This window comes from Lycium barbarum, chromosome 7, assembly GCF_019175385.1.
Source record: "Lycium barbarum isolate Lr01 chromosome 7, ASM1917538v2, whole genome shotgun sequence".
Taxonomy (NCBI): domain Eukaryota; kingdom Viridiplantae; phylum Streptophyta; class Magnoliopsida; order Solanales; family Solanaceae; genus Lycium; species Lycium barbarum.
In genome coordinates, this window is record NC_083343.1 from 114,931,806 (window position 1) to 114,953,322 (window position 21,517).

At 32.3% G+C, this 21,517-nt stretch overlaps 1 protein-coding gene across 1 annotated transcript; it reads left to right on the forward strand.

Moving 5' to 3' along the window:
• The first annotated feature begins 4,689 nt into the window (after nt 1-4,689).
• On the forward strand, nt 4,690-9,154 carry LOC132603890 (cysteine-rich receptor-like protein kinase 44). The gene is made up of 8 exons (XM_060317187.1): nt 4,690-5,036; nt 5,432-5,912; nt 6,352-6,504; nt 6,603-6,727; nt 7,058-7,268; nt 7,397-7,634; nt 7,755-7,905; nt 8,613-9,154. Exons 1-8 carry the CDS (start codon nt 4,713-4,715, stop codon nt 8,925-8,927), a joined length of 1,998 nt encoding a protein of 665 aa, XP_060173170.1. The 5' UTR covers nt 4,690-4,712; the 3' UTR covers nt 8,928-9,154.
• The last annotated feature ends 12,363 nt before the right edge of the window (nt 9,155-21,517 follow it).

Consider the following 21,517-nt stretch of genomic DNA (forward strand, 5'->3'; position numbering starts at 1 on the left):
TTCTTGGCTCAATTCCTTCTTTCTTGAGAATTAAGTTCATGGTTACATTATATTAAGTATGTTCTTGTGCTCTATAATGGAACTTTTTTAATTCTACTTGATTGACTTGAAAAAGATAACTTTATTAATAAAGACTAATTAAAATCAATGTTTAATATTTTCTTTGGGTTTTAAAACCAAAAAGAATGTAACGTATGCAAATGCTAACAAAACAGGCAGAAGAATAAATATTGGAGCGTTTAAAACCTGTGTAAAGTCATGAACAAATTAAACAAAATATAATTGAGGAATCAAAACACGTTCAATTTGGTTTGTTAGGGTGGTTGGACGTGGACTAAGATTATTAAAACCTCTAGTTGTAATTAACAATAATTGTGTATGGAATGAGAATATCTAAAGTCATTGATTAATTAATGCTACAACGTACAATTAGTAGGTTGGAATTACTCTCTATCGATGTCGACAATTGTTCTCATTCTATAAATCGAATTGAAATAAAGAGCATTTAGCCTTTCAATCACGAATTTTACTAGCTATTCCACATAGTACTCTCTCCGTCCCAAAATAAGTGTCGCTTTAGCAAAGAAGAATTGTCCCAAAATAAATGTTGCTTTAGAAATTCAAGACAAAAAATAGTAATTATTTCTAACAATATTCTTACACTAACTAACTAATAGTTCTTCTTAATATATAGTGTTCAATTCTCAATAAACATCTAATAAATAGGGAAACTTAGTAAAGTATACATTGTATATATTGTATTTCTTAATGGGCGTGAAATGAGCTAAAGCGACACTTATTTTGAAACGGAGGAGTACTACTTTGGTTATTTATCTTACCCGTTGTGTCAATGAGGGTAAGCTGAAATTACAATCAATTACTTTTTTTCATGTTTGTAAATGGACTTGAAAGGCTACTCAATCACAAAGTTTCTACGTATATGTTATGAACTTATGAGTTTTTTCGCCTGCCCTTCACTCTTTCTAATTTCATTTCTCCGTTATTGCAAAAAATAAAAAATCTCAAATTCTTGGAATCAACATATACTCTTACTGAACAAACACTAAAATATATATTACATATACCTTTTCTAGAATCGTTTTCTATTTTCTTTTTCTTTTTCCCCTTTCCTTTCTTTTCTTGTGATTTAATAAATAAATAAAAAATAAAGTTAAAGTCGGTTGCATTGCCTTCTTGAGAAAAACAGCCTTTAAATTTGGCCTATAGAAATGGTATGACTATTTGGTGGAAAAAGGTACGTAACCTTGACTTTTGCCTAAGGAAATGAGAGCAGTGATGGTCTACTCCTTTGGGTGAAAATTAATGAGAAAGTGACCTATCTTCATATGAACCTCTTTCACGGTGAATACTCTGAGATTATTCTTTTCATATACTTTTTGAATGACAAGAGTTTATTAGTTCAGCGATTCGTACTCTCTGTATATGCACTTTAGGCAGGCGCAGAGTTAGGTGGGAGGAAGCGATTCAGTCGAAGCTTTTTTGTCAGAAAATTACACGGTATATATAAGGTCAGATTTGATATTTGAATTGCATAGCTATAGTAAAAGACTAGCGAATTATATTCGTGCGATGAACGGGGTCCAACATGATTGATTTGATTAGTCAATTTAGTTAGTCTTTATGTTTGTATATTTTGCAAAGGATAATGCGATTCTCCTTAGTGAGTCTCCATTTTTTTTTTCTTTTCCTCTTATTTTCCCCCTTAATTTCTCAATTATTGTTAAAATTTATCTTATTTTGGTTATGTCCGCCTCTTTTTATATTTAGTAAGTTGACAATTCAAATATGTTACATGTCAAGTTTATAATCACAAGATTCAAAGGATATTTTATTACATTATACACATTTTAAATTTAGAACTACAAGATTCAAAACTTTATCTTTATTTCTTAAACTGCGTGTCTAGTCAAACGTAGACACTTAAATTGAGACAGAGAGAGTATATGCCAAATGAAGGAAATGCAGGGACAATTGAGATACTACGGACACGTGGGACTTAAAAAGTAAACACACAAGAGGTAGAATTAATGTTCAACTTATGAAATGTACACATGTTAGTCCCTGCTTAGAGTACAATTTCAGTTACTTTTTGTACAACATATTGTTGTTGTGTTCGTCCACCTTGCGCGTTTGTTTTTAAATAAATAAAAAAATGTCTTATTTTGGTTATGTCCGCCTCTTTTTATATTTAGTAAGTTGACAATTTAAATATCCTACATGTCAAGTTTATAATCACAAGATTCAAAGGATATTTTATTATATTATACACATTTTTAATTTAGAACCACAAGATTTGAAAGTTTATCTTTATTTCTTAAGCTTCGTGTCTAGTCAAACGTAGACACTTAAATTGAGACAAAGGGAGTATATGTCAAATGAAGGAAATGAAAGAACAATTAAGACACTGTGGACCTATGGGGACTTAAAAAGTAAACACACAACAGGTAGAATTAATGTTCAACTTATGAAATGTACACATGTTAGTCCCTGCTTAGAGTACAATTTCAGTTACTTTTTGTACAACATATTGTTGCTGTGTTCGTCTATCTTGGGTGTTTATATATAATAAGAAAAATATAGAATATAAAAATAGACATATATTTCTGGTAATGTGGCCGAGTAATATGGGATGAAGGGAGTACTTCATTTATTAATTCTTAAAAAACGTGAAAAGTCAAGTATAGTATGTGGCCGAGTAATATGGGATGAAGGGAATACTTCATTTATTAATTCTTAAAGAACGTGAAAAGTCAAAAGTGAACAAGTTAAAGTGCACGGAGGAAATAAATATGTGTCAGAGAATTAAAATTGAAGTGCATACATGTATTTATGAGAAGAGAATAAATATTCAGCAAGAACGTAAAAAGTCAAAAGTGAACAAGTAAAAGTGCACGGAGGAATAAATATGTGTCGAAGAATTAAAATTGAAGTGCATACGTGTATACGTGAGAAGAGAATAAATATTCAGTACTATGACATATGTCCACGTGGGATTTATTAATTCTTAAAGAACGTGAAACGTCAAAAGTGAACAAGTAAAAGTGCACGGAGGAAATAAATTTGTGTAGGAGAATTAAAATTGAACTGCATACGTCTATATATGAGAAGAGAATAAAATATTTAGCAGGAACGTGAAAAGTCAAAAGTGAACAAGTAAAAGTGCACGGAAGAAATAAATGTCGGAGAATTAAAATTGAATTGCATACGTCTATACATGAGAACGGAATAAATATTAAGTACTATGACATATGTCCACGTGGGATAAGTAAATAGTTAGTTAATATGTACAAGTTATATAACTTTCCGTACAAGCATTCATAGCGTGTATTATATATAAAGCTTTTAATACAAGCCGTCAATTTAACAGAAAAATCTTTGTTTTATTTACCAAAACAAAAATGGAGTCTCCGACAACACACTTTTCAGTATTCTCAAAGCATTGCTATTAGAGAAGACTTCAGCGTCACAAAATGTGCCGGTATTTACGCAATAAAATATGACGACCCGTCAGATCAAATCGTAATAATTAGTTAGAATTTGTGACAAGAAAAGTTTTACCCATGAATTTAGCCACTTAAGTGTCTTAAATTGTAAGACTTTTTTTTTTTTTGCTGTATTTATTTGATTGTTTGAGTGTTCCACTTGTACTATGTACTTATAAATAAGTGTAGTATTTATACTAGCTTTTCATCTCTTATAAATAAGAGTCTTTGTAGTAATTGAAAGGCATTCATTTTCCAATCTAACTCTCATTCTTGTAAAATACTTTGTGCAATAAGCCGGACATTGTAAAAAAGAAATAGAGCTTGTTTTGGTACCTAAAGTTGTTTACAAGTTTATTTTAGCAAAACCTTTTAAATGAAATCAAAATGTAAATGATCACACTAAAAAAAATCCAATTTGCAATTTAAAAAAAAAAATCAAAATCGATTGGTCGGTGGTATGAACACTAGCCAAATTAAAAAGGTCTCTTTTAAGAATGAAATTGGTTGTCATTTTCAATAGCGCAAATCTGCTAAGACGACCTTCCTATGTAATTTTTACCTAACTCTTTGAGTTACAACACAAGGCAATAAGGAAGTTTCTCAGTGGGTGCTCCACTAATCACTTATGTTAGAAACTTGACTTGCTTGTTAATGAAGAATTTAACTTTTATACACCAATGAAAGAATTTCTAAGCTATTCGGTCAATTTAATTGGCTATAGTAGGTTCCTTCTCTATTATTTTTCAGGTTATTCTATCAGGCTTGCCACATGATGATTGGCTTATTACTCACTCTATCTCAATTTATGTGATATAGTTTGAATTTAAGAGTCAAACTTCTTTATTTTGATCGTGAATTCAGACATACAATCATTAAGTTTTTTGAAAAATAATTTACATATTTAAAAACTATACAAAAAGTACTACAAGTCACAATAATTAACAATTTAATTTTTTAAAGGGCATACAAATAAATCGCGGTCAAAAATTTTCTTGTTGTTTTCGAAATCTGAAACATATTACATAAATTGGAATAGAGGAATATTCTAAGTCAACTTAACTTGACGATGTAAAAAAAATATACATAGATAACGAGCAAACAAGTCAACCACTAGCAATAAATTGAAGTCTACCACTAGCAATAAATTGAAGTCTTCGTACTACCCCTCTATTCAATTTTCACTATCTATAAATTTGCCTCGTCTTGATGAATTGTTCAATTTGCATAATGCCTAGTTTGAATATCACATTATGCCTTGTGCTTTTCTTCATCAGTAGCACAGTATCAGCTGATGATGACTATTACTGCCCAAACACAACTACTTACAATACAAACACCTCTTATCATTCCAACCTCATTTCCCTACTTTCAACCCTTTCTAATGCTTCGAGGAAATATGGTTTCTACAACTGTTCCACTGGTAACAATGGTGATTCTGAAAGAATTTATGGTTTGTTTATGTGTCGAGGCGATATTCCCAGTGCAGCATGTCAAGATTGTGCGAGCAGAGCTGCTAGAAAAATAATCCAGGTTTATTAGGGTTTGCCCTGGATGTCCGAGTTTATTTGGATTCTAATATTTTATTTCAAAAAGGTTTTCTTGGTGGAAAATGACTCTACCATATCTATTTTTTTCTTGAAAGAGAAGGCATACGCTTCTATAAATAGAAGATCTTTTAACTTATACAATAACACAGTAACATCCACATTATAGTTATTATAAAAGAATTTGATTTAAGAGGAGATTATTCTCTCAATAGGTTATATGTTTTTTATATTAGTTTTCTCAATATGTAGGTAACTTGACAAAACCATATTAAATATTATGTTTCTTTAGTATAGTATTCTTTGTCGTCTGTTTTATCGCCGCCAAGATTTGCAATTGTTAGCTTTCGCATGACGCCTTGATTATTTCGATTCCAACAGGGCTGCCCCAGCAGAAAAATGGCTGTATTTTGGTCGGACAGTTGCTTATTGCGTTATTCGAATCGATCAATATTCCCCGAGCCTGATTATGGATCCATAATTAACAAACCAGATAGACCTTTTGTTCTACGTAATGTTATTCAAATTTCAACCGATGAACAAAGTAGGTTCAAACAGAAGCTGGGAGAAATGATGGATGACGTGGCGGCTCGGGCTGCTAGTGATCATTCGATAGGCAAGAAATTCGCCACTAGAGAATACAATTTCAGTACTGCTGACATAACAATTTATGCCTTAGCTCAATGCATTCCTGATATTTCTTCTTCTGCTTGCCTAAACTGCCTTGGAATTGTGATCGAAGTTCTCCATAAGTGTTGTGATGAATATAAGGGTGCTAGAGTTCAATTTCCCAGTTGTTTTGTAAGGCAAGAAGTGTACCCCTTCTACACTAGCAACTCACCTGCTCTCTCCTATATTCAAGGTACAGATTACTAATACTCCCTCTGACCAATTTATGTGGTACAATTCGGATTTCGAGAGTTAAACTTCTTTATTTTGACAATGAATTCAGACATATAATCTTTGAGTTTTTTTGAAAAATAATTTACATATTTAGAAATTTCATAAAAAGTATTATAAGTCGCAACAATTAACTATTTAAATATTTAAAGGGCATATGAATAAATCATGGTCAAAGATTTTCTGTTTGACTTTCAAAAAATGAAAAGTATCACTAAATTGAGACGGATGGAATAATACAATAGCAAGCCATCTACTCTGTCCTTTAACCGGCCTATCCAGCGCGAATTTTAATTGGTCGGGTCGGTGAGCTTCGTATTCTAAAGTAGTAGTGGTAGTAGTATAGAATATCATATCAAAGTTTATATTGATGAATTTGAATTCTTATTTTGTCGATGCAGGGCACAATGGAGTTCCAAAACAAGTAGTCCTAATTGTTTGTGTAGTCGCTATCGTTTTTTTACTTTTATTATTATCAACCAATAAAAGTATATCCGGTGTAGTCTTTCCTTTGCTACGGAGGAAAAGGAAAAATACTCTAAAGGAGATGAATGGTAAAATGCTAACTATGATCTTTATGCCTTTTGTTCAATTCAAGTCCTTCATTTTCCTTAAGTAATTGATGCTATTTTTCTTTTAATATATGTTGTAGATGATCTTAATGGGATTCTAACAGCTGAATCCTTACAATATGACTTTAGTACAATAGAAGCTGCCACTAACTGCTTCCTTGTGGAAAACAAAATTGGCATAGGTGGATTTGGTGATGTCTATAAGGTAACTAATTTAGTAACTTCAGATTCATGAAAATTCCAACTTATGTACATTACAACAACAATAACATACTCAGTGTAATCTCACAGAAGTGGGGTCTGGGAAGGGTAGAGTGTACGCGAACCTTATCCCTATCTCATAAAGGTAGAAACGTTATTTCTGGAAGACCCTCGGCTCAAGTGAGGCTATATGCATTAACGGTTTAATTATATTTATGTATCATGAGTGTATTTTAACATGTTGAAGCATAGTATGTTTTATTTTTCTTATTTTTAGCTGACCTGATAATATAAAATTCTTTTAATATGTATATAAGATTTTTAACTCGTTCAGGGTGAACTTGTTAATGAGCAAGAGATAGCTGTAAAGAGGCTATCAAGGAGGTCAAGCCAAGGTGTAGAAGAATTTAAGAATGAGGTTGTACTTGTAGCTAAGCTTCAACACAGGAATTTAGTGAGACTGCTCGGTTTTTGCTTGGAAGGAGAAGAAAAGATACTCATCTACGAATTCGTCCCCAACAAAAGCCTCGACTATTTCTTATTTGGTATGTTTGTGTATACTTCTTCGTTCAATTTATGAGTCTTACTTTTCTTTTTACTCAGTCTAAAAAATATCAGTTTCTATATTTAGTAGTAACTCTTTAATTATAATATCTTGCATGTTATGTTTAAGATACCAAGAAGCAAGCTACGTTAAGTTGGTCCGTTCGTGACAAGATTATAAGAGGAATAGTACGAGGATTAGTTTATCTTCATGAGGATTCTCGTCCTCGAATCATACATCGTGATCTCAAAGCAAGCAACATTTTGTTAGACAAAGACATGAACCCAAAAATTTCGGATTTTGGCATGGCTAGGATTTTCGGAGCTGACCAAACTGAAGGAAGCACTAACATAATTGCTGGCACATAGTAAGTGTTTGTCAACAATTATGGAATATAAATTCATATACCCCTCCTTTTTCTTTTTTACATCCATCAAATTCTATTTCTATTGCTATAAAATTAATGTGATTTATTTTTCTTTGTCAGCGGCTACATGTCCCCAGAATATGCAATGCATGGTCAATTTTCTGTGAAGTCCGATGTATTCAGTTTTGGTGTGCTTCTTTTGGAGATAATAAGTGGAAAGAGAAATAGATCATTTTGTCAAGAAGATAAATTTGATGACCTTCTTACCCACGTAAGTGCATATTAATTGTATTTAAGAGTCCCCTTTATTTACTACTTCTTCCATCTCATATCATTTGTCGTATTTCTCTTTTACACACCCTTTAAGAAAACAATAATTAGGAGGGGCTTTTGACTATTTTACCCTTATTTATGTCTTAAGATATAATCTCTTGATTGAATATTTACTCTATTTAATATGTGTTATCACCACCATAATTACCATTTTTGACATTTTCAATAATAATTAATACTAAGGGTAAAATGGAAAAAAAAAACTATCTTGACTTTTAAAATGACAAATAATATGAGACATCTATTTAGATTCACGACAAATAATTTGAAACAGAGGGAGTACTATTCAAAATGTAGCATGTAGTTTTTCAGTTTTGTTCCTGTTAAATATTCCTCCGTGCTGCAATAATGTCTTTTGTATATATCTTCAACTGTTCAGGTAGGAAAAGGGAACAACTAATAGTTGAAGTGTGTTTTAACAAATAGTTAGTGATAGTACGGGTAGAAAACTCATGAAAAAATTATAGTTCAAGTGTATTTTTAACCATTAACTCTTAAATGTAAAATCATCATGTTTAAATTCCAATATATATAATTTTAATCGCATATACGTTTATGCATAAACCATTTAACATTGTACTCCTATTACATTCAATTATTTTTTATAACCTTTAGAGGACACTTATGCTATGTCGATATTTATAGGCTTGGAAGTTGTGGAAAGATGGAAAAGCTATGGAACTTGTAGATCCAACTCTAATTGGTGATTCAAATTCAGGGTCTGAAATCATGAGATATATGCATATTGGGTTGTTATGTGTTCAAAGTGATTTGGATGGAAGACCTACAACGGCTTTGATAGCTCATATTCTTCATACTGAGTCTGCTACTCTACCGGAGCCAAATCGACCAGCATATTTTAAGAATTATACTAGTATAGGAAAGATGGATCAACTCACAAGCAAACACATTTCATCGTCTATTTTACAAGAATCAATTACTGAAGTCTATCCAAGATAGTATATACCCAAGTTTACCACATATAAAGACCGTTTTCAACTCTTAAATCACCACTTAAAGTCTTTGTTTACGGAATTTTTCACTTTCTGTGATGACTACAAAAAGTCATATTTCTTGTGGTGATAACTAGTGACTCTCAATTATTACATTAGCAGTCTTTTATGAAGTTAAAGGCTCAAAATGAGATAAACAACAAGACATTAATTAAGTGATAACTAGTGACTCTCGAGAAGCAAACGTGACAAGTAAAAATGAATAGAGGGAGTACACATGAGCATTTGAATGAATTACATAGCCTTGGAGCTAACAAAAATGATATCTAAATACCAAAATACCAACTCTTGACCTTGCAGTATCTGTACAAAATTAGTAGGGCAATTCGCACTGATGCCCTTGTTTTGGGGTGTTCTTTAATTTTTGCCCATCAAAATGAAAGTATCTAACTTTAGCCCTTCGCCTAAAACCTCAAGGTTCCGGGTTCGAACTCCTGCTCAGGCGAAAATTAAAAAAAAAATCGCTAGGCAGAGGTTGCCTCCTGCAAAACTCTACCTTAAGGCAGAGTTTGCAGGCAAATTATGCCTGATGGGGCAAAGTTTGCCTGCAAACTATGTCTTAAGGTAGAGTTTTGCAGGCTAGAATTTTGCCTTCAGGCAGAATTCTGCCTTAAGGCAGAGTTTTGAAGGCAAAATTATGCCTTAATGCAGAGTTTTGCCCACGAAACTCTGCCTTGCGAATCCAAATTCTACCTGGCGAAATTTTTTAAAATTTTTGACTAAGCAGTTGTTCGAACCCGGAACCTAGGAGTTTTAGGCGAAGGGCAAAAATTAAAGACCAGTGCATTTGAAGGGCACTCCGCACAAAAAAATGAAATTAGTACACTCGCATAAAATCTCAAATTCATTTTTCACACATGCACGATACTTTTTATTATATCCCCTGGTATAAAATCTAAAAACAAAACTTATGTCTTTCTCCAGCCCGATCACCTTTTTCTCCTTTTTGTGCTTTTGTTTTAAACGTGCTAAAGACAAGTACCATTAGCAACATATTATAGTTGCACTTATTAGCACTATCATATCGTAAGAATTTACTCGCATCGAGTGTTTACACCAAACAACATGATATGTGTTTGCATATATACTTAATTCTATCACTTAATTCTATAGTTAATTCTATCACTCAACCATGATTAATATATTGACGAGTAGTTTCATTATGTATATTAAATTATTTAATCATGGTAAATTGAATTAATTTAGTGTAAACATCCGATATGGATAAATATTTATCTTTGTCATATTTAACCTGCATGGATAGTTGGAGACAATGGAAAAGAAAACATAGCTCATGAACCACTAGTCAACTTGTTTTCTTTTAGACCAATTAAAAAAGACTAAAGAAAAGAATGAGATTTTTCTTATATTCTTTCATAACTAGATGGCTTATGCCCGTGCTGCGCACGGGCCCAACACTTCGGATTATAGTGTATCTATGTATATGTAGTTGTGTTTAAATAATAATTTATATATATATATATATATATACTATGTTTAAAATACGATTAATATAACATTGTAGTTTGTGCTCCGTATCTAAAACTTTATTTTATTCGTGTTTGCTATGAAAATTTCCTCTCTTTGAGATAAAATAATAGCAATATTTAAGCATCAGTCGATATTTTCAATTTTAATTCGATTAATTTAAAAGTGTAAAATACTTATTATTTTTTATCAAATTTTGATTTGGATAATTCTAATTCACATTATTAAATTAATTTTACATGTTTGAAACGAAACAAAGTAGAAATTAATTTTCTATTTAAACGAAGAAATGTTATTTTTAAATTTTTAGTAAATATTTTCGGTTTAACTCATTTTACTTGTCATGTTGTCTTTTGCATGGTTTTTTTAAGGAAATGTGAATTAGAATTATAATTTGACTAATTTATCTTATTCATTATTTGATCTTCATTTGATATTAATCTCTTTTCACATTTATTAGAGTAAGAATAAAAATAAAAAAGTAATTAAATTGTATCTTATTTTTTAAATATATATATTTTAAGTATATTTATTTTAGTAAACATAATAAATAAATGACATGGCGGAATAGCAAATACAACAATTAAATATTTTGATGAAAAGTAATAATATGAGGTCCATGTTTTTTGCTGTGCAATAATTTCATTTGCTCTCACTAATGGGTTAATATACATGTGGTAATGAATCCACTCTTATTGACTTGATGGGGATACTTTGGGAATTACATGAATATTGTTTGATTTTTTAGTATATGGGGTGCACGTTTTTTTTTTTTTTTAATATGGGTCCATTTCTTTTTCATGAGTATTTTAAGTGTGTTACTGTACAATAATTTCATTTGCTCCCACTAATGGGTTGATACGCATGTGGCAATGCCCGTGCGTATTTAGTATGGGGCCCACCTTTTTTTAAGGGACAACGGACGATGAAGCATGGGTCTAAACCCATGCTTTATATAGTTTTTTTTTTATTGTTTTTTTTTTTATATTGTTTGGTGTTGTTTAGTATGGGGCCCACCCTTTTGGACATTATTAGTTTGCACTGTTTTTATGCATATAATATATGTAAATATATATATACTATGTTCAAAACACTTGATATAACATTGTAATTTGTGCTCCGTATCTAAAACTTTATTATATTAGTGTTTGCTAAGAATACAAAGTCTGCACTTTTTTTTTTACATTGTTTATTTTTTTAATATGGGATTCACTTTATATATATATATATATATATATATATATATATATATATATATTGCTTGATTTTATCAATATGAGATACTATGTTCAAAACACGATCAATATAACATTATAGTTTGTGCTCCGTATTTAAAATTTTATTATATTAGTGTTTGCTACGAATACGCATGGTGTTTAATATGGGGCCCACAATTTTTTTCACATTTATTAGAGTAAGGAAAAAATGAAAAAGTAATTAAATTCTTCTTATTTTAATATATGAGTATTTTAAGTATGTTGCTATACAATAAGTTCATTTGCTCCTACTAATGGGTTGATACGCATGTGGCAATGAGTACATCATTATTGATTTAATTGTTTGATTTTCTAAGCATTTGTTTATTAACATTGTTTGTTTTATTAATATGGGATTCACTTTTTTTTAATATTGCTTGATTCTGTTAATATAGGGTCCACTTTTTTGTTCTCGTGAGTTTGGATGTGGTGAGTTCCACTTTTTTTTCTTCCTTTTTTTTTTATTGCTCGGTGTTATTTAGTATGGGGCCCACCCTTTTTTTAAGGGACAACGGACGATGAAGCATGGGTCTAAACCCATGCTTTATATAGTTTTTTCTTTTTTTATTGCCTGGTGTTGTTTAGTATGGGGCCCGCCCTCTTGGACATTATTAGTTTGCACTATTTGTATGCATATAATATATATATACTATGTTCAGAACACGATTGATATAACATTGTAATTTGTGCTCCGTATCTAAAACTTTATTATATTAGTGTTTGCTAAGAATACAAAGTCTGCACTTTTTTTTTACACTGTTTATTTTTTTAATATTGGATTCACTTTTTTTTTTACTACTATTAAGAAGCTAAGAAGCACGGGTTGGGGCTCCTTTTTCGTCGTCCTTTATTATATTAGTGTTTGCTACGAATACGCATGGTGTTTAATATGGGGCCCACATTTTTTTTTAACACTGTTTATTTTTTTAATATGGATTCACTTTTTATATATATATATATTGCTTGATTTTGTCAATATGGAAAACTATGTTCAAAACACGATTAATATAACATTGTAGTTTGTGCTCCGTATTTAAAACTTTATTATATTAGTGTTTGCTACGAATACGCATGGTGTTTAATATGGGGCCCATATTTTTTTTTAACATTGTTTGTTTTTTTAATATGGGATTCACTTTTTTTTGTAATATTGCTTAATGTTATTAATATGGGATCCACTTTTTTTTCCCGTGAGTTTGAATGTGATGGGTTCCAGTTTTTTTTTTTTTTTTAATATTGATTGGTGTTTAATATGGGGCCCACAATTTTTTTTTAATATTAGTTGTTGTTTAATATATATGGGGCCCACAATTTTTTTTTTTTACAATTTGTTTTTATTTTTTTATGGACTGTTTAATATGGAGCCCAAAATATGTTTTTTTTCATTGGGGGGCCCACAACGGACGACGAAAATGAGCCCCCACCCGTGCTTCTTAATAGTAGTAAAAGTAAATTAGGAGGACATCATAGTAATTTTCATGGCCTACCTATTCGCATATTGGATATATCAACACCACAACTTCGCAACCACGAGGTGTCCAACTATAAAAAAAATTAAACTTTAGTGCAACAATAATGTGATCGACCCCAAACACTTCAGCTAACACACGAATCCAAAGAAGAAAACACCATTTTCAAAGAAATATTGAGTGGATATAATCTTATACTATAGTACTAATTTTTTTTATTAAATTAATGTATGTAATTATAAATAATATTACCTAATATTTGTTGCGACGATTGAGGTTGCTAAAAAATATCGTGTGAGACACGTTCATAGAGACTAGTAATTCTTAAAGTCATTAATATTAACATGCCAAATGTGCCCAGCTGCTGTTATCGTGTGAATACGGACCATTTAAACGATAAATACTGAACAGGCTTTTGAAAAAGGTGACCTTAATGTGAAACAATGTATATTTCTTGATGAATATTGTTTACAGATACAATGATATATATAGTTTACATGTAGATAAAAGGATAAGGTTAAATATTTAAGTACATTTATCCTCTTAAGTACAATAGTGATCTGAAGAAATTTAAACAACACAATTATCATTTATCATAATTATCTTAAAGGTTGTCTAAAGAAATGGAATAACCTTTTAGTGAAAAGAAACAGAAAAGGTTGCCTTAATTTTGACCTGAAAGGGGGAATCGTCCTGGCATAATCTTTTAGGTGAAAAGAGCAAGTGACAATTCAACCTAGTTCTAAATTAAATCTAGATTTCGGGAGAAATTAATAAATTTCTACTTTTTAATTCGCTAATTAAAATCCAGTCATCAATTCAAAAAATTATTAAAATTTAATCACTTTATAATGAATTGGAAAAAAACACTACAATCCTCTCATGTATTGAGTTTCTTTGTTTCAGTTTGTCAATATGCAGTAATGTATTGAGTCCATTTTTCTTCTATAACTGGGAACTCGTGAAACTTAATCTTTACGTTTTTTCTTGAGTTTGAACTTATACCGTTCAATTTCAAAGTTCGGGTTTTTCTATTGAATTCATGATTCTACAATTGAAAACTTAAGAATAGAACCTGAGATTTCACGTGTAAAAGCTCTAAACTCCAACACTTGAACTCAATAAAGCGTTCCTAAAATGTGCACTGATAAAAGCTTGACTCCATGAATAGTTCATGGAGTTCGAATTGGTAAAAGCTTGAAATCCATTTTATCATTCATGAAGTTTGAACCCAAGGATTTTATCCTTGAGTTCGTGGTTCCACAACTACAAACCCAAGGATTTAGTCCTTGAGTTCAGATTTCATCACATTATGACGGAGCTTCACATGTCAAAGTGTGAACTCAAGGAAAGAGTCATTGAGTTTGTGGTTTTATAGCTAAGAATTCAAGGATTTTGTCATTGAGTTCGAACTCACGAAAAAAGTCATTGAATTGGGGGTTTTACAGCACAGAAAGGATTATGTCCTTGAATTCGAACTCCAACACTAGATGTAGGAGTTTTCCATGGTTTAGCTAGGGGTCTTCTTGTCCAAATTTCATGTTCGCCTTATAAAGTAGTAACTATATCTCACTTGCATTTCAAATAGTGATTAAGAGCCCGTTTGGATTGACTTATAAGTTGGCTTATAAGCTGTTTTTAGCTTTTTTGAGTGTTTGGCTGACCAGCTTAAAGTTATTTTGTGCTTAAAATAAGCTCAAAAAAATAATTGAGTCCATTTGACTTAGCTTATCTAAAGCAGCTTATAAGCTGAAAACAACTTATAAGCCAAAAAAAATAAGTTGGACTACCCCAACTTATTTTTTTTGGCTTATAAGCTGTTTTCAGCTTAAAGGCATAAGCCCATCCAAACAGACTCTAAATATTCGGAAAAGGGTCAAAATTACCCTTGAATTTTGAAAAATAGTTCATTTATACCCTTCGTTATACTTTAGGGCCAATTATACCCTTACAGTTATACTATGGGGTCAATTATACCCTTATGACTAACGGCTGCCACGTGGCATCATCCCAACCATTCAAAATTATTTTACCCTCAAATAATTTTTTACCCACTAAAATAACTCAACAATTTTTTTTCCAGCAAAAATAATACGAAATTATTTTTATTTTTTTTCCTGGAAAAAATATCCGTATTATTTTTGCTCGAAAAAAAAAATCGGGTCGGGTTGAGTTATTTTAGTGGGTAAAAAATTATTTGAGGGTAAAATAATTTTGAAGGGTTGGGATGATGCCACGTGGCAGCCGTTAGTCATAAGGGTATAATTGACCCCATAGTATAACTGTAAGGGTATAATTGGCCCTAAAGTATAACGAAGGGTATAAATGAACTATTTTTCAAAGTTCAGGGGTAATTTTGACCCTTTTCCGTTAAATATTCATAAGATCCAAAACTGGTTATCCCACCTAATTTTTCCCTTGATTTCCTTGCTGGTTTATCTGTTGGGCTTTGGAAGAGTTTAGTAGGAACAACACCTTTTAACTAAGCCCAATAAGAAGGTACAGGATGGGAATAGCCATATTATGGGCTTTTCCTCAATTGGATTGCGGTTGTTGGATCTTGTCTACTCTTTTTACGCCTTCAAAAATTTGCTGACTGTTCCCCATTTGTTTGTAAAATTTAAACACACTACATAATAATTTATGAGGTAGCTCTTCTTTATTTGAGATTTGATTTTGCCCGATTACCAACTTTAGTATTTAATTGAATAATCATTTAATCCATAACTAGAACATTAATACGAAGGATTAAATGCTACTGTTAGGAACGAATATGGACATTTTGTGTGTTAATTCTGGTAGAAGAAGGATAGTAAATAATACTAGTAAGATTTATGCACTATTTTTTTAACGAGGAGTATATTTACTCTAATCGCAGAGTTGTGGAGTGCATTTACACGTTTGCCCATAAATATATAATTTTCACCTTAACTGATAGACGCATCTTAAGTCTTAACTAATATATTTACACCTTTGCCGATCTATTATCATGCATCTATTAGTTAAGATACAGATAAGTTTTTAAAATTTGACAGTACCGCACTTCAGATTTAATATTGAAAATTCTATAAAATTTGTATGTCAAGTAAGTATATGGGGGTCATATTCTAATTTTCTTACTACAAAATAGATCAGACAAAACATATAAAAAAACATTTAATTTCTCAAGAACTAACTATCATTTCAACACAAACTAAAAGAAATTGTAGTTATGTTGGTCACATTTAACCCTCTCCATTTAGATATTTTCCCCACCTAATGTTTATATGATTGAATTATTTAAGCCTTTGTTTCACTCTCAAACCGTCCAATACTTGGCTGCAACTTTTTGATTGGTTTTTCTTGAGTTTGATTCCACGACAGAAGCAAAGTATAATTAAATAAATAAACTACCTTTGACAAGCCTCTCCACTTGTGCGGATATAAGGTTGCCACGATATGACATGTTAGACTTTAGGTTATACTAAATTAATTTTAATCTCGACTTTTGCTAATCGGTGCCGACTTTTACTGACGTTTCCTCTAATTCTTTTTTTATAATATGTAAGTGTGTGCGTGATAGAATTCTCTTCATCATCGAAGTTTTCCCTTGTTCCATACTTATAGTTCTAGATTATTCCGTTGATAGTTAGTTAGAAGATTAGTGGTATTTTAATTTTGAATGATTATCTTTTGATACATTAATTATTAAAAATTCTTATTTTAAGTCCTTGTAACATTTCAATAACATGTTTATCCTTAAGTTAATTAAAATATGTATTTTGATCCATTTACTTAAAAAGAAATTATAACATTCAGATTGTTTCCATAGTGATATTAGTATATTACTCTTAAATATAGAGTAACAATAAATTGCATTTGTTATAAAATGAAGCTAAAAGAGTCACAATATTAAAGGATGAAAACCATAGAAATAGAATGACAAAAGAGGAGAGATTTTTACTATTCTTCCAAAATGTGTTTCAAGTGTATTTCATATGAAAACTTATGCCTCTATTTATAGTGCTACATATGCATTCAATATATGAGAAAATGGAGGAACCATTAAGATGGTGGAGGAAAATGGAGGAACCATTAAGATGGTGGAGGAGAAGCATTATATTTGTGTATTGGACATCCATAATATATTTCATAACACTCCCCCTTAGATGTCCATAGATGATGTGTATCGTTAAAAACCTTATTGGGAAAAACCCTGTGGGAAAAAGCCTCAATGAGGGAAAAATAGTACACATATCTAGTAATACGCTTTGAGAGTTGCCTCATTAAAAACCTTACCAAGAAAACCCAATGGGACAAAACTTGATTAAGGAAAAAAGAGTACAACGCGTATTTCACTCCCCCTGACGAAGACCAATATTCAGATGTCGGAGTCTTCGCATTCCAATCTTGAATATCATCTTCTCAAGAGTTGAAGTTGGCAAAGATTTGGTGAACAAATCTGCAGGATTGTCACTTGAACGAATTTGTTGCACATCAATATCACCTTTCTTCTGGAGATCATGTGTGAAAAAAATAACTTTGGTGAAATGTGCTTCGTTCTATCTCCTTTTATAAATCCTCCTTTTAATTGAGCTATGCATGCAGCATTATCTTCATATAATACTGTGGGTAATTTTGTATCACACTTCAAGCCACATCTTTCTCTGATGAATGTATCACTGATCTCAATCACACACATTCTCTACTTGCTTCATGAATGGCTATTATCTCAGCATGATTCGAAGAAGTAGCAACAATGGACTGCTTTGTGGATCGCCATGATATAGCAGTACCTCCGCATGTAAACAGATAGCCTGTTTGAGATCGAGCTTTATGTGGATCAGATAAATAACCTGCATCTGCATAACCAACAAGATCTGTACTACCTTTGTTAGTATAAAACAGACTCATATCACTAGTTCCCTTCAGATATCGCAATATATGCTTAACTCCGTTCCAATGTCTTCGTGTAGGAGAAGAGCTATATCTTGCTAGCAAATTAACAGAGAACGCTATGTCAGGTCTTGTAGCGTTAGCAAGATACATAAGTGCACCAATTGCACTAAGATATGGTACTTCAGGACCAAGAAGCTCTTCATTTTCTTCTTGAGGTCGGAACGGATCTTTACTCACTTCAAGTGAGCGAACAACCAACTTAAAGGATGCGCATTGTCCATGTAAAATCTTTTTAAAACCTTTTCGGTATAAGCAGATTGATGGATAAGGATCTCATCTGTCAAATGTTCAATCTGCAAACCAAGACAAAGTTTTGCTTTTCCCAGATTTTTCATCTCAAATTCTTTCTTTAAATATTCAATCGCCTTTTGGAGCTCTTCTGGAGTTCCAATTAGGTTTATGTCATCAACATAAACAGCGATTATAACGAACTCCGATTTTGATTTCTTAATAAAAACACGTGGACAAATGGCATCATTTATATAACCTTCTTTTACCAAGTACTCACTGAGGCGATTGTACCACATGCGCCCTGATTGTTTTAGACCATACAACGATCTTTGTAATCTGATTGAATACATCTCCCGAGACTTTGAGTTAATTGCTTCAGGCATTTTAAATCCTTCAGGAATTTTCATATAGACTTCATTATCAAGCGAGCCATAAAGGTAAGTTGTAACCATATCCATCAGATGTATTTCAAGGTTTTCATGTACAGCTAAACTGATGAGATATCGAAATGTTATGCCATCCATAACTGGTGAATATGTTTCTTCATAGTCGATACCGGGTCGTTGAGAGAATCCTTGTGCAACAAGGCGTGCCTTGTATCTCACAATTTCATTTCTCTCATTCCTTTTTCGCACAAAAACCCATTTATGGCCAATTGGTTTTACACCATTAGGCGTTTGGACTACAGGTCCAAAAACCTCACGTTTGGCAAGTGAATTCAATTCTGATTGAACTGCCTCTTGCCATTTTGGCCAATCATATCTTCGTCGACATTCTTCGACAGATTGGGGTTCCTGATCGTCAATGTCTTTCATAATATTTAGGGCAGCATTATATGCAAAAACATTATCCACCATAATCTTCGATCGATTCAAATTAATCCCATCACCAGAAGAACTCAATGATAGTTCTTTATTTACTTGAGTCTCGGGTTCCCTAATATCTTCAGGAGTATCAGGATTAGTCAGATCTTGAATATCTTCATGATATTCTTTCATAGTGTCATTTTGATCATTTTTCGTGTTTCTTTTTCTAGGATTTTTATCCTTAGAACCCAATGGCCTACCACGCTTCAGGCGTGCATGAGATTCAGAGGCTATGACACTAGTAGATTTTCCCTTTGGGACATCAATTCGGATAGACACATTCTCTGCAGGGATATGTGACTTAGTTATCCTTTTCAAATCAGTAAATGCGTCTGCATTTGATTTGCTATTTTTTGCAAGTGAATGATCTTTTGGATCTCCTGTTCACATATGGGGGCACGTGGATCAAAATGGGATAGTGATGGAACTTTCCACACAATTTCTCTTTTGATTTCTTTTCTCTCTCTCCCTAATTCTGGAAAATTTGTTTCATCAAATCGACAATCTGCAAATCGGGCAGTGAATAAATCTCCCGTCAATGGCTCAAGATAGTGAATAATAGAGGGTGATTCAAACCCAACATATATACCTAACCTTCTTTGGGGGCCCATCTTAGTACGCTGTGGTGGTGCTATAGGCACATATACAGCACAGCCAAAGATTCAGAAATGAGCAATATTTGGTTCATGACCAAATACTAATTGTGACGGGGAGTATTTATTATAATGAGTCGGTCTGAGGCGAATAAGAGATGCTGCATGTAGAATAGCATGTCCCCAGACGGTAGTGGGCAACCGTGTTTTCATAAGTTGTCACGCCCCAAAACCCACCCTAGACGTGACCGGCATCCGACGTCATGAACAACATCGGAAGAACCTAAACAACACAATAATAATAATAATAATAATAATAATAATAATAATAATAATAATAATAATAATAACAATAATAATAATAATAATAATAATAATAATAATAATAATAATACTTGAACCCGCTAGGTTCAACATTCGCCTCGAGCAATTTATAAATTAAATGTAATAAATCATGAATACATGATCTAATTCAGCGGAAGTCCTTATTATCATAAAAGTTAATCAAAACGTGACAACGCCCAAGAGTTAACAAAACTCCACAACTACCCACAAGAATGTATACTATGGAGCTTCTAGGATAAAGAGGTAATAGTTTGACTCATCGGGACGCAGCCCGGAAATCTAGAATAATAAGCGAAACAGGAAGTGTCCCACCAACAAGGATGTGGGCTCACCAAATCAACAACAGCAGCAAGTCCTCCTAAGCGTCGAGAGTATCACGAGCCTGCTCTTCTCCGTTACCTAACATACCATCAAAAACAACAATGGTATGCCTGAGTACTTCGTACTCAGTGAGTGCCTCGGGGACAACAAGTACTATGAAAATAAAATACGTAATGCATAAGGAAATTAGTCTTGCCAGTCAGGTAAGAGCGATATAAGAACAGTTATCCAGTTTATGTATCTCAATAATGAACATCAAAACCCATTTATAAAGCTTCTTGTCAAGATACAATCTCAAATATGCCTTTTTAACCAATTAAGATAAAATATCTCACATGCCAATACAGACCCAAGAACCAATCACATCGAAGGGATAACCGTAGAGGTTCCCTAAACACTGCGCAATACACCAAAATATGGATTCACGGTGGCTACTCTTCCTCCCGAATAGCAAGGCCATTAATACACCCCAGGTAGCGAACCCGAAAGTGGCCATTCTTCCTCCCGAATGGCAAGGCAATTAATACACTAGGATCCATAGTGGCTACTCTTCCTCCCGAATAGCAAGGCAAACACAATAACAAAGTCCATGGCATAGAAGCCGATTCACAATTTGTCTTAAAGTAGTCACACCATCAATAACATTAAAGTTCATTACGCCATATCGAAAGAATAAGTCATTTCAATCAAAGTTTTGAAACGTATAACTTCTTTACAAAAGATTTTCATGTCCCAATTCGTCAATGAGAATGTCATCACCAACTCTTTACCATCATTATCAAGCATCTCTCATAGAGAAAAACATTCATAATATCTTATACATATATAGGGTTTGTTACAATCTAGGTTTAATGTGGTTTTGTTCCCTCACACACATTAAACACCATTTAGACATGAATTAGAGTTCAAGAAACATAAAAAGATTGCTTTTCCTTTCATTCATTAAGGAAATATTGAATAAAATTTATACTTCCAACAATAGTTTCAAATAGTGATTTTAAAAGGGAGACATACCTTAATTGCTCCAAAA

What these genes read in the sequence shown, in the direction of transcription:
- LOC132603890 (XM_060317187.1), top strand. Translation starts at nt 4,713, where the DNA reads ATGAATTGTTCAATTTGCATAATGCCTAGTTTGAATATCACATTATGC. An exon ending in TACTCTAAAGGAGATGAATG is followed by an intron (nt 6,505 to 6,602) that starts GTAAAATGCTAA and finishes TATATGTTGTAG; the next exon opens with ATGATCTTAATGGGATTCTA. An exon ending in GATTTGGTGATGTCTATAAG is followed by an intron (nt 6,728 to 7,057) that starts GTAACTAATTTA and finishes TAACTCGTTCAG; the next exon opens with GGTGAACTTGTTAATGAGCA.